General features: G+C 34.4%; 1 protein-coding gene across 1 annotated transcript; it reads left to right on the top strand.

Moving 5' to 3' along the window:
- Window positions 1–753: 753 nt before the first annotated feature.
- LOC120146226 (subtilisin-like protease SBT5.4) lies at window positions 754–5,415 on the top strand. Its single transcript, XM_039159855.1, has 10 exons — window positions 754–868; window positions 1,011–1,120; window positions 1,194–1,291; window positions 1,379–1,543; window positions 2,014–2,122; window positions 3,260–3,797; window positions 3,886–3,977; window positions 4,064–4,309; window positions 4,432–4,546; window positions 4,626–5,415. The coding sequence occupies exons 1-10, from the start codon at window positions 782–784 to the stop codon at window positions 5,376–5,378; spliced, it is 2,313 nt and encodes a 770-aa protein (XP_039015786.1). The 5' UTR covers window positions 754–781; the 3' UTR covers window positions 5,379–5,415.
- Window positions 5,416–15,016: the final 9,601 nt, after the last annotated feature.

Genomic DNA, 15,016 nt, shown 5'->3' with positions numbered 1-15,016 from the left:
AGCAGATGAAAACGTGCAACACTATAAGACTTATTGAAAATAAAAAACAAAATAAAATAAAGATACAATATAGAAAAGAAATAGAAAATAAAGAATACAACGGTAGACAACTAACATTAAAGTTAGTGTTGTCACCAATCAACAAATACGAAAAAGAAAAGAGTTGAATGGAACACGAATAAAATATTAAATTATTTGAAATTTGATGAATTATTAATTAATATATTTTATACATAGTTCAAAACACATTGCCTACTAATTTGGATTTTCATCAAGAAACTTTACATACATAAAAACAAATGCATTACTAAATTTAATTCTCTAATCATATTTTTCAGAACTCATTCCCTCCCGTTGTGCACATATATTTAAATTACTTAACTCAACCACTAATTTGAATTTTAATTAAAATAAGGAAAGGTTTTCCCATTAAATTGCCGAATTGGGGCCACTAATTTTGACATTATTCACAACAACAAAAAAGGCAATAATAAATTTACAGCCATATCATACCTGTTACAAATAAATACAAAATAATCCCAAAATATAACGTAATCTTAAAGGATAAATTCATAAATCAATCCATTCCTAAAAAGTTGCTTTGCAAAAATGGGGGAATTCCATAGCTATCCGTTAGCAAAGGGAAGAGGAGAATTTGTTTCCAAAAGAAAAGCTACAAAAACAGAGTTTAAAAACAGGGGGGGAGCAGAGTTTCTTCACACTCTCTCTTTCACAAAGAAGAATCAGTGACTGAAACGGGTTTTATAAAGCAAACAAAGCAATGGGCCTTTCTTCAATGCTTTCTCCTTCGCTGCTAACGCTCTTCCTTTTTGCTCTTTTGCAGACTCCAACTTCTGCTTTGAGAAAGGCGAGTAAAGCTTGTTCAATTATTAGTTTTTTGTTTCCTTTCATTTGATTCTTATTTCTGGCTTTGTTTTTGTTTTCAAGATTCAATCTTTATATTCTCAAAATGTACCTACTTGTTTCGATCTTTTTGTGCTGTTTTGCAGTCTTACATAGTGTACTTAGGAGGACATGCTCATGGTCCGAATCCCACATCGGCTGAACTTGATGAAGTCACGAATTCTCATTATGAATTGCTGGGTTCATTTGTTCATTTGTGGGAAGGTATTATATGAAAATGTTCTCATTTCCTCCCCTTTTAAAGCATTTCTTTCAATTTACTTCCACAGTACTGGAACTGCTAAAGAGAGAATTTTCTACTCCTATACTAAGAACATCAATGGTTTTGCTGCCATCCTTAATGAAGAAGAAACATCACAGATTGCAAGTAAGAGTTTTTTTTTTAAGTTCCTCAATTTTGTTTGCTCTGTTTTCTTTTTCATAATATCTCAATGTTCATCATTTGTCAATGTAGAGCACCCGAATGTGGTTTCGGTATTTTTAAACAAAGGAAGAAAGCTTCACACTACAAGATCATGGGATTTTCTCAGATTGGAGAGAAATGGAATTGTCCCTTTGGATTCTCTCTGGATGAAGGCAAGATTTGGTGAAGATACAATCATTGGAAACCTTGATACTGGTAAAGTTTGAATCTTTTTTTCTCCCGTTTTTCTCGAGACAATTTTGTTAATCCATTGCATTCATATTTTGCATGGAAGTTTGGCTTTTGATTTGATGTTTACACGTTTAAAAATGAATCATTTCATCAAATATGCCACTTGCAAGTTGACTATGATATTGTCTTGACTTAATCATTAACAAAACAGTTTCAACTGATCATTAAGCAAAATGCAGATTGATTAGTTTGAATGACAAAAAAAAACCCCTTTTGGTGTTAATCTGCAGATAAATTCGATCATTTGTTTTGATCATTATATCAATATGACAGTGGTAGGGTCAACAGCAAATGATATTTGACTATACTATACATGCTTTTTTATCTTATATCATGTGTGCCATTGTTTGCTTGTTAATGGCTACCATGTTTTGACAAATTTCGGCTAAAATGTAATTCCATCTTTCCCCTGTAATGTTGTATCTGATGTATAGGTGTCTGGCCTGAATCTAAGAGCTTTAGTGATGACGGAATGGGACCGGTCCCGGCTCGTTGGCGAGGGTCCTGTCAGCGTGGTGCCGATGTTCCTGTTCATTGTAACAGGTTAATATCACTTCCTCAAACCAACCTATATGATTAAGAATATATTGATTCTTCATTACTGAAAGCTTTACTGCAAATTGCAATTTCATTGCTAAATTGGGGAAAATAGTTGTGTTTTTTAAGGGAATATATATTTATTCAAAGCAATGTTCATATATGCAATTTAAACCTCAATAATGTGGCAAAGCTTTTGAAAGGAAAAAAGGCCCCCCTTTTTTTTTTGAAGTTTTTCTAAAGTGGTGTGACCCTTCTTTTTAGGGTGTGTGTACTGATAGTGGAATTCATATGTGAATCCCGCATTCATTCAGTTTATATATATATATAAATAATTACTTGCTTTTAAATTTTATATCATCATTGCATTCATTTGTGTCTTTGTTTATTATTTCTTTTAATTGGTCTCTGAATCTCATTGACTTTACAAATTCTTGGTAATCCCTTGTTTATTCACACGTGATTCCTTTTTGTCCTGCTTTATTTATTTATTTATTAGCATTTCCCTACCACATGCTTGACAATGAAGTTAAAGTAAGCAAATATCTGGGTTCATTAATCTCTGACACTATTTATTATGATCAAAATCTACTTTTAAATGTTTATTTTTTTTAAATTTTCTCAACACATTTTCGTATATATTTGAACCCATATTTATTTTTTATATTGACAGTTGACATATTTGTTTTTGATTCTTAGTGGGCAAAATCATGGCTTTTAGGGGTTTTTTAATAAAAGGAAAATCTATGTTTTATTTGAATATGACTTGTATGATAATTATAAAGTGATAAAAGTATTTTAATCATTGATTGTTGTAGGGATAAAGTGAAGGCCCAGATTTTTCCTTTTCAATAATATATTGATGAAAGTAACAATTGAGGAAAAAGATATAAAAATATAAATATATCTTTTTAACAAAAAGCAGTAGCTAAAAAGGTATATTTTTTTTACTATGAATTTTCTCACTGATTCTTTCCACTCACTCCACTGATGTTGACAGTTAACTATGAAATTCATAAATTGGTTTCCACCTTTTTAACCTCTTATTTATGCAGCCCAATGGCTTCTTATCTTATTTTCTCGTAGTTGAAACTTGTTAGCTAAGATAACTTTCTTCAATGAATTCTTTGTGAAAATTTTCAGGAAGCTGATCGGAGCCAAGTACTTCAACAAAGGCTACTTCGCTTCCGTCAGCGAAAAACTCAATGCAACCTTCAAGACTGTGAGGGACCACGATGGCCATGGTTCGCATACTCTATCGACGGCGGCCGGTAACTTCGTTGGTGGTGCTAGTGTTTTTGGTCATGGCAATGGCACTGCAAAGGGTGGTTCACCTTATGCCCGTGTTGCTGCATATAAAGTGTGTTGGCCCCCCATTGATGGCAGCGAATGTTTCGAGGCAGACATCGTTGCCGCCTTTGATGCTGCTATAAGTGACGGTGTGGACGTGCTTTCTGTGTCGTTGGGTGGCGGTGCATCTGAGTTTTTCGAAGACGGTACTTCTATAGGTGCCTTTCATGCTGTCAAGAAAGGGATATCTGTTGTTTTTTCGGCCGGAAATTCTGGACCTACTCCAGGATCTGCGGAGAACTTGGCCCCATGGATGTTTACTGTTGGTGCTAGCACACTAGATAGGGATTTTACGAGTTATGCCGTGCTAGGAAATAATTTGCGTCTCAAGGTATGATAATTATGTGCTCTCATTAATAACTAATTACATCTCTTCATGGTTTGCCACATGTTCTTATTGTATATCTTTTGTCAGGGAGTTAGCCTTGCATGCAACATTGAAACCGGGGACTCATTATCCGTTGATTAGTGCCGAACAGGCCAAAGCGGCCAACGTCTCGGCTAGTGTTGCGTAAGCTTAGTCCTGCACTCTGGACTTGTACCTCTGCATATCTCTGATATCACTTGATTAACAAATTATGTTTTCTTTTCATGCAGTATACTCTGTCAAGCAGGATCATTGGATCCCAAGAAGGTTAAAGGGAAGATATTAGTATGTCTTCGCGGAGAAAACGCAAGAACTGATAAGGGAATGCAGGCTCTTCATGCAGGCGCGGTCGGTTTGATTCTCGCGAACGACGATAAAAGCGGTAACGAAATCATAGCAGATCCTCATTTGCTTCCGGCCACTCACTTGAATTTCACCGATGGTCTCACAGTTCTTGCTTACATCAATTCAACCAAGTATCTTTCTTACTTCTTCAAGCTACTTCACTTTTTATTGCTTTTCCTCCATAATAAATCATTCATCTATATATATATATTATTTATTTATTTATTTATTTATTTATTTGATCATATGATAGGAACCCTACAGCTTATATAACACCGGTTAAGACAGAGTTGGGCGCGGAGCCTGCACCATTTATGGCTTCTTTCTCTTCTAGAGGCCCCAATGTGATTGATCCAGCAATCCTCAAGGTAAATTTGCAATGATATAACTGTAAGTTTACACACATCATTGATTAAATAATCTAATGTAATTGATGCTGGTTTTTAGCCGGATATAACCGCACCAGGAGTAAGCATCGTTGCTGCATACTCGGAAGCAGTGGGACCAACCGAAGAAGAATCCGACAAACGACGTATACCCTTCAACACAGAGTCGGGAACTTCCATGTCGTGCCCCCATGTTTCCGGTATCATTGGCCTTCTCAAGACTCTCCACCCTGATTGGAGCCCTGCTGCTTTAAAATCCGCCATCATGACCACCGCGAGAACGAGAGACAACAAGTTGAATCCAATGCTAGATGCAGACAACAGAAAGGCGACCCCATTCGATTACGGTGCAGGACACGTGAGACCGAACCGTGCAATGGATCCCGGTCTCGTCTACGACTTAAACGTAGAAGATTACTTGAACTACCTGTGTGCTCGAGGCTACAACAAGACCATGATACAACTGTTCTCAGACAAGCCGTTCTCTTGCCCGAAATCAAACAGTGTGACAGACTTGAACTACCCTTCCATAACAGTCCCTGAACTCAAGGGTTCAGCCACAATTAGAAGAAAGGTCAAGAATGTAGGTATGCCGGGGACATATTTAGCCCATGTCCGATCGCCAGCCGGAGTTACGGTCATGATTAAGCCTTCAAGATTGACGTTTAAGAAGATTGGCGAAGAGTTGAAATTTGAAGTCGCATTTAAAACAGAGAGGAAAGTTGCAGGTGATCAAGGGTACGTATTTGGGTTGTTGACATGGTCCGATGGGTATCACTATGTTAGAAGTCCCTTGGTGGTGAAGCATAAGTAGATTTTTTTTTCCCATTTGAGGATTTGATTACACTTATCATTCCATTCATTAGGAAAAAAACGGTTTAGAAAGAAATGTCATATATAATAATATTTCTAGTCGAAAATAAGAAATTAAATACAAGTATTGTTTCTATTTGACAATATCAATTAATCTATACTAAGTTTATATTAACTCAAAATTAAATTAAGTTTAGGATAAATTGCTTAAGTGGAAAAATAATTCACAGTTGAGAGTTTATATAAAAAAGTGATGCATTTTATTTTTAATAAATATTATAAATTTAATTTTTAGAATGATTTAATATTAAATTTATGTAAATAATTAATTTATCTTGTTCTTAAATGAAATTTAAAAATAAGTCTAATTTTGGACTTTAATCTTAATCATAATTTATTAAATATTGGTTTGGTTAAAAATATAATAATTATTTATTGTTTGGTTCAATGATTAAACAATTGATATATATATATATATATATATCCATCTAAATTTTATTTTGACATAATTTTCAAATGGTGCCATGGTACTATTAAAAAAATGGTGATATAATACTAAAAAATTGATGAGACAGTATAATTTAAATATAAATTTTAATAAAATAAATTAACGAAACCTAAATTTAGTAATTGAGTATCAAACCATTATGCAAGATGATATTACGTATCATCAATGAGGGATGTATATACAATTAAAAAATGATGATACGCAATGGTAAATCTAAAATTAATATTTATCGTGGGCACATATATATTAATAATAAAAAGAATTCAACTAGAATAAGCACAAAGAAGTCAGAGTCGTTAGAAGATATATTAAAGAACATAAACTTAAAGTAGTTCTTTTGCAGGACAAACTTTAAGAGCTAAAAATTTCAGTCTCGCAGAAGTTGTGGGTGCATAGTAGCGCCGAAGTGGTTTTTTCTCCCTCACTGGACTCTGCTGGTGGTATTATTAGTACGTGGGACGAAGATTTCTTCAAACGGGTCAACAAGTATACAAGCAGTGCCCACCATGAAATCCGAATTTTCTTCGATTAGCTATTTATTTTACCGATGGTGTTCACCTTGAAATTTCTCGTGTCCACCCTGAAATCTGGTTTTTCTTCGATAAGTTACTTATTTTACGGATGGTGCCCATCTCATTTAAAAATTTTATATTGTTAACATATGTGTGTCTACCCTGAAAAATATTTCTAGATTCGCCATGTATATAAACAAGTGATTTATTGTGTTAATTGGAACCCTTGAAGTTTCTAATATGAGGTGTGGAATCGTTGATGTGTATGGTCCTTCAGTTGATGCGGAAAAAGCTATTTCTTTTCAAATCTTGTGGAATTCCTGGGGTGTTTTGACATTCCCTAGCGCATGGGGGGACTACAATGTGTTCCTTCATCCTGATGAGAAAAGTGGGTTTGTGATGATTGAACTCTTGAAATTTCGTCCGGGATATGGAGCTTGTTGACCTCCCTCTTCAAGGTGGTGCTTTCACGTGGAGTAACAATAGGAACCCTCCCATTTTTGTAAAGTTATAGTAAAGTTATTGAGGATGCGTTTACAACTTTTTTGTAAACAGAATTGTGTTTGCAATTTTTTTTTGTGATTCGTACAATTCAGTGACTGCTCTGGAGGTGATGAAAATGAATCTGATTTTTTTTAAAAATCAGTGTAGCAAAATGGTGCATGCTTGAAAGTAAGTTCTCGGAATAGGAGGTTTGGCGTGCTTTAAGCTCCTCAGACAACAATCGCGCCCCTGATCAGTTTCTTCAAGAAATTTTGGCACTACATTAAGGGTGACGCCATGAAATTTTTCGATGATTTTTATCATGAAAGGGAATGAGAAGAAGACATCAATCACTCTGATCCCAAAATATTAAACCCTGAAGCACTTGATGAGTATCGTCCGATCAGCTTGGTAGGTGACGTTTATAAAATCTTTTCGAAAGTCCTTGCCAATCGACTCTGTGTTTGTCTCATATTCAACCATTGACAAATCTCAATTTACTTTCATTCTTGACCGTCAGATTCTGGATTGTCGATTCATTGCTAACGAAGCAATTGATTATGTGGTTAAGTCCAAGAACCAAGGCATCGCCTTCAAAATCAATCTAGAAGGCATATGACTCGATGGTCTGGAATTTCCTGGTTCGTGTTCCGGAGGAAATGGGTTTCAGGCAGAAATGGCGTGACTAGATTTTCAAGTGTATATCTTCTGCGTCAATTTCTATTCTGGTAAATGGTGTTTCCACTAAGGGTGCGTTTGATTCACGGAACGTAAGATTATTAGTGGGAATAAAATATTACCAGGGAATGAGATTACTGGGAATGATACAGTTTGGTTGGTTTGGCAGAAATGTAAGATTACAGTATTTGGTTGAAGGATTAAAAGATTATTGAAATGTATATTTTACCAAATTATCTTTGTTTTATATTTTTTAACAAGTGAAATGCTAAATATTTAAATAAAATTTATTTATATAAAAATTCTATTTGTTGATAATATATTACTTGAGTATTTAAATATATCATGTATTATTTTTATTTTAATTAATATTAAATTTTACATAATTTATGTAAAAATATATTAAAATTTTACATCAACATTTAACTAAGATATTCATAATAATAAAAAGATGTAAATAAAAATGTTTATAATTTAAGATATTTTAATTAATATTAAATTTTACATAATTTATGTAAAAATGTTTACATTGTGAAAATTCTTCATAGATATTCATAATAATAAAAATATGTAAATTATTTTTGTTATCTAAGATATAATTTATTATATATTCTATATACAATAATTTATTATTTATTTATCTTTTTATTTATACTAATTCTGCATACTTTATCATTATTATTTATCTCATGAATTTATATTACAAAAACATAATTCAAATAACTAATAAAATATAACACTAAAAATCATATTGTCTATAATTTTATATTTTAAGACAAAAATTCTCGAAAATTATGCTCTTTGGCCTTGAAGGGTATGCAGACTCAACTTGTTGAATTCAACCTGTCCTACGTATCCAAACTTCCCCTTCCATATTGTATAAATCAATCTTCGGGACTCTTTTTACCACTTCGGTTATACATTCTGCAGCCGAACATGCTTCGAACAAGGGCTTCAGCCTTCAAGTTAGATAAACAAGCACCAAGTTATCTCTCAAGGAAAATGAAGCGAAAATAACATAAAAATTGAATGAATTCTCTTTGAAAGTGCATGCAGTAACACATATGTTTAAGAATCCGAGAGTTCCCGAAACGATCAACAGATGTTTTACAAATTTGCAATGAAAACCTTGTACAACCAACGCTCACTCTTTCGAGATTTTGAGTGAGATCAATAAAGGTCACCAAATAGTAACATACATGGTTCACATTGCATATGTTAGAATACAAAGTATGGACATACATTAGAAAAACAATGCATATACTTGTTGCAAAATCCAGTTCTATACGTGGATCAAATGAAACGAACCATCACTAAGTTATCATCGATTTCCCGAAATTTGGTACACACTTTAGAAAATACAAATGGTGTAACTTCCTACAGTAAGGGACATAATCTTACTAAGAGATTATGTTACCATCCAACTCCCATGAATCAGTGCCTTATATAGCCTGTAATGGACCAATAAGACTCTTTCAGCAAGTGAATTGGCATACTGAGTAACTGTCAAATTCAAGCAAACCGAAGAAGGAAAGAAACAACATTACCAAGTACCTGGTAACCACAATTTAACAGCATATAGAACGGCTCAACCCCATTCGAATACCAAAACAATGAACTACCTCTTTCAAAATTTACTCAAGTTCTGATTTAGATTTTGCTAGCTAAAGTTTGGAAAACAACATCAATAGGCATCTTGTAGTACTAAATCTAAACTAAAAGTACTTAAAAAGGGATAGAGGAAATAAGAATTGACGAGGTTTACTACTACCGATAAATCACCATTTTAGTTGAAGGCATATAACTAAATTGGAAACGCACGGGACCTCTTCAATGGGAAAAAAACATATTAAATATGCTTTGACTAGTTTCTAACCTACAGACTAGTAAAATATTTACCTGCAAACACATGGTGTCACAAACGGCAGTAGATCCACAGTTGCCATCATCTCCTTCCTTCACTAGTCTCGGAATAAGATTTCTGAAGTACATTTCCCACACTTGGTTATTTATGTTTATTGAATCAGCAATGGGATGTAGTACCTGTTTGATTGACAGAAAACGGCTCCAATGTGAAGAGTGATAGATAAAGATCATGTGCAGAGGATTAAATTCTTGGAATAGACTGCCGCACAGGATAATAAAATATCAAAAAAGCAATCATCTCCATAACAATTCAAGTGTTATATTATCGTGATGATAAGAAAACGGAATCAAACTGAATCATCACTCACAGATAAGAAAAAGCAATCACTCACTGAATCATCACTCAAAAAAGAACAGATTACTTGGAAATTTCAATTCTATAACTGTTATTTAAAGCCCAAAACTCAAATCAAAACAAAAAATTAAAAAAAACATGGAAGAAGAAGAAAAAGAGAAAAACGAATTCAGAATTCGAACCCCAACATCTGTAAACTATTAGTACAAAAGAGAAAAAATGTTTGATCTGTATTATAATTGAATGCCTAAAAGATTCAAGGAAAATTCCACATATAGATAAAGAGCTTGAACATAAAACTGAAAAGAATGACAAAATTGTTCCATACCCAATGTGTTGCTATTGAATCAACTGCTCTTGGTCGCCATGGCTTTGCAAATCCCACCAATCCCTTTGCAAGTCAAGAGAGTGAAGTAAACGGTGAAAAAGAACATGTATTGGGAGTGGCTCAAAGGCCAACTGTGAGAATCACACATTTCTAAAAGAGCACATGTTTCGGGCCGAGCTTGTTGAACAGATTTTTTGATGAGTTCGTTGATGAACTGAGATTTTACTAGGCCTAGTGCAAAGAACATTACTTGAAGCTCTCTGTGGAAAATGAAATGAGAAACGAAGCCACCGAGGGAAATGAAAACGGGAACCAAAGAAACCCAGACTAGGAAATGAAAACGGGAACCAAAGCAGTAATGGACAGCTCAATCGAAGAAGAAGAAGATTTTGTTTTGCAAGCGGGGAGAAGGGTATTTCAGAGAACGGGGACGGGAATAAATAAATACCTAAGGGAGACGGGGGATTAACATTCTCAGTAAAACAGGAAAAATATACCACTGTTGGTAATCAGTTTTTACCCTCGTTTGGGAACGTGGCCATCCAAACGTGGGTATCTTTAACCCGGAAAAAAAGATTACTCTCAGGAATGAAATATTCCATGAATCAAACGGGGCCTAAGAGAATTTCGAAATCTAGGTGTAACACCTCAAATTCTGAATTAGTAGTTTTTGGTTTACCCGATAGGTATATTGACCACATGAAGTTCGTAATTATATATACTCATTTTCACCTGACACTTTATTTCAAGTTTTTAATTATTTTATATATTTTATGTATATTAATATATTAATATATACTATAGTATGTTTTTAATATATAATATATGATTTATAGTTTAAAAAAAATTATGTTTTTAAAATATATAATATATATTATATTGTTATTATTTATCTTTGTTTTATTTTTTATTTTTTATGTATTTTTATTTACTTATTTATTTTGTTCTGTTTTTCAGGTCCAATAAAAAGTTTAAATTCAGTCCAAGTTCAAGTAACAATCCAATTTGAATTGCAGTAAATGTCCAAATTCAAGACCAATTGATTCTGCAACCTGACCCAATAGGCAAAGCCCAGTTGAGGTCCAACAGGAGCATTATGGTTTCACATTTCAGCAATTGGTGCCTCCTAAACCAGAGCCATCAGATTAGGAGGCAAATAAACAACCAGGTTTAGGAGCAACTAGGGTTCTAAAACCCTAGATCTTATGGCATCATGCATAGTCTTCTTGGGACAGTTGGATCTAACTTGGTGATCCAACGATCCAGATTTCATCCAGAGACATCAAAGGTCACGATCGACCATTGATCAGCGTGTGAGGGCCGCACGCCGACAAAATAGCCCCAAATGCGTAACAATCAATGAACAGAAAGCATTTGTAGGCCATTTATGGAACCAAATCGATCAAAAAAATTGAACCGAATCATAACACAAATCAAACGAAGCAAAATGGCAACAAATCGATTAAAGACAAAACAAAATCGACATGCAAAGCAAATCAACCAATAGAAGAAAAAAAGGAAACATTCACTTGTCAAATCCCATAATTTTTGGGATTAAAGATGATCGATTTTGAAAGAAAGACTCACCCACCGTGGCTATATAAGCCCTGCAAAAGGAAGAGAAAGGGATAAGTTCTAGCTTTCGAAAATCCAGAAAATACCATAAAATTGAGAAAAGGAGGAAGTATTCGAAAACCCCAAATAAAAAAACCAAGAGAAAAAAGGTACCACTTAGCTCAGATCATGTTCATTGCTGAGGAGAAGTGAGCTTTCATTGGAGAAGACCATCGGACGTCAGAGAAGCCGAAGAGTCACCGGGGAAAGGGAAAGAAAATCGCGCTTTTCGTTTAGATCTATGTCGGTGTGGTTGTTTTTGGGATAAACAGAGGTTAGATATGTTTTTAGGGTGGTGAGGCGAAACTTTTGGGTTAGGTTAGTGTGCTCCAGCCACCGTGGGTGGTGGTCGAAGCGGTGACGCGATTGTAATTTTTTGTCGGGGAAGGTGACCAGATTTTCAAGGGAGGGGGATAATTTGAGAGAATAATTGAGAGATGGGAATAGAGTTTTTGAGAGAGTTATGAAAAATGAAATAAAAAAGAGTTGTATGAGCTATTTATAGAGGTACTGTTGTGTAATTAGAAGAAAGTCCGCAGCCCCCATATTTTGATGCGTAATTCATTTTGGTCGCCTATTATAATTTGACCACCAAATTTTATATTTAATACAATTTGGTCCCTTTTTTATTTCATTTATTTAATTTTATTTATATTGATACATTGACATTTTTTTGTAGTGTTTTTTTATTTTATTATTTTTAACATTGATTTTATTCCATTTAGGACCTCATTTAATTCCCAAATAATCGTCAAAGTTAAATGATTCGAATCGAACTTTAAATTTTTATTTAAACTTTAATTTTTATAATTAAGATGACCCGATAATCATGTGGTACCGAAAGGGCAACTCGAGGGTGCCAATCATTCCTTGATCGTAAACGAATCTTGAATCTGACACATATCTGGTAAGATGTAGATCCAGTAATTGGTAAGTAGGTGTCCGATCCGCCTAATTAAAAAATGTAGGTGTCTGATCCGCCTAATTCAAAAATGATCGATGGCGACTCCATCACGATTCCAAGTAGGAACGAGAAATTGAGGCCACCCGAATGATTGTTGCGACAACATGACGACTTCTCTGGGGACACAAGAGAGTCAGGAAAAAAATCGATTACTCGATTATCTTTTTATACAAAAATATTAAGTTTAAATTTCAATTTATTTTTAATATGTTTTATTTACTTTTTTTTCCAAATAAATAGTTTTTGATGTTTTCTTTCAGTGTTTTCATATTTTTCAAAAGTTCTCCGAAGCTCTAAACCCGAGCTCTGAACCCATTTAAGTGGGGGTGAAAGTGAAGCATTCATGATAATTTATTGTCCATGTCAGTCCTAGAAATTAGCCTTCGTGATTCATATGCCTTATATCTTTATAGGAATTTATTCCTCGTGTCAGACATAGAGAAATGTGTCCCCTCGAGTTTAACTTGATCCTCATAAGCCTGTGATGGGTTTAGGATTGAAGGTCTGAAAGGCCCAAAGGGGCACCAGTAAGGAGACCTTGAGTCTCTTTTTAAAACTCAAACCATGTCGCTAAGATAATTATAGCCTACCCTTAAACCGCATGCAAACCCTAGGATATTTTTTCTTTATTTCTTGCATTTATTTTACAAAGCATGTGAACTAGAGGTATATGCAACTAGGATTATTTTTGTTGGATAACATGCAGGATTAGAAACCATGATTGGGTAGAATGAAAGCATGTAGGGAAGATATCATACGGGTATGAATTGTTATGATATTTTTGCTGTAATTATTAATTCACCATATTAACTTATTTCTTTTGTTTTTTCCTTTTCCTTTTTATTTTTATCATTTGCATCATTTTATAAGAGGTGTTGATCCGTGAAGTGTTTGTCAAACTCTGAATAATCTTCATTAATAAAGGGATTGTGATGCAAGAGGCTAAAGAACGTAGGGGCATGATTGTGATCTAAAAAGACTAAAAAAGAGACAAACTATGAGATGGCTTTGTTAGTTGGCTTCACATCAATAGAGCAAAATGACGACTAGGAGCTGTGAAGCATGTGGGGAAAACTAGAAGAAACATTATACAACCCTAAATCAATTCTGAAATTCATGGTCTAAATGAATACATGATCCACGACTTCATAAAAGATACTAAATAGGTCAAATCCATTTCAAACCTAACGAAGATTGCAAAAGTATACCAAATCGAAAGGCGATGAGGATACAGAAGCAACCACTAAACATGGAGTCTTAAAAAAAAGGCAAAGCGAAAAATGAGTATACTTTAGATAGTCCCTCTAAATAGAGGACTTCAATAGGGAATATACCTAACAAAAATGAAGTAGTTATCCATGAGTCATTGGGGCAAATCCACAAAACTACTCATCACTGTAGAATTTGACGAGAAAAGCTTGGGCAGTGAGACAAGGCATTCAACCCATGACCAGTAGAGTATGAAGACTTATCGAGCTACTAGAAGCTACCTAAAGCTAAAAAAATCTAGCAAGTGTACCTCAAAAAAGTTTTTGGCATCATTGTAATAACACTTTTGTATCAATGATGGCCATTTTATCATGACAGACACTTTTTCGATCAATGCCTCGAAATATTCATGCATTCATCATACTTTTTTGCACTTTAATTTTACAAGCTGACTAATATGCATCCATTATTAAAACATATGTAACTAATAAAAACTAGTTGATCCGTTGAAGAGGGAAAAAACACTGGACCCATTTCGAACGCATAATACTCGACTCAAATCAAAGCAAATAGAAGTCAGACTAAGGAGATCAAGGAAAATTTCTCCAAAAGGATATGGAAAACAGAATAAGCCAGAACCACAAGGACATCATCACAAATAACCAAAGTAGCCTGGTTGATCGGATTGTGGCCAGACTGACAGGCTTAAACTTTGTAAATGTCCTTAGGGCAAAAGGATCAGAAGAAATAGTGGTGTTTCTACCACCATCAAAATTGGTAATCACACCCAAAAACTTTCAAGGGTACCCAGAGACTCTTATGCCATGAAAGCATATGCTTCGATAACAAATCCGAATGACCATCACATTTTAGAATTTGATGGGGAGGACAAGTCTCAAAAGTTGAGGGAGAAAATAAGATAGTTGGAAGATCGGATGCAAACTGTCAAAGGGGAGGAGGACTCCTACAAAGTTAATGCCATAACCGAATAATGAGGCAGCTTGGATGAGACAAAAAGACGACTTCGCCAACTCACCATGGGGCTGTCATACCCAAAAGAATAATATGTCTTATTTAAAGATGTTTTTTTATATGAACATTTTAATGAGCAATGAAGCATTT

This window comes from Hibiscus syriacus, unplaced genomic scaffold (assembly GCF_006381635.1).
Source record: "Hibiscus syriacus cultivar Baekdansim isolate YM2019G1 unplaced genomic scaffold, ASM638163v2 tig00110904_pilon, whole genome shotgun sequence".
NCBI lineage: Eukaryota > Viridiplantae > Streptophyta > Magnoliopsida > Malvales > Malvaceae > Hibiscus > Hibiscus syriacus.
Note: the sequence above shows the minus strand (reverse complement) of the source record. Positions and strands in the feature narration are given on the sequence as shown.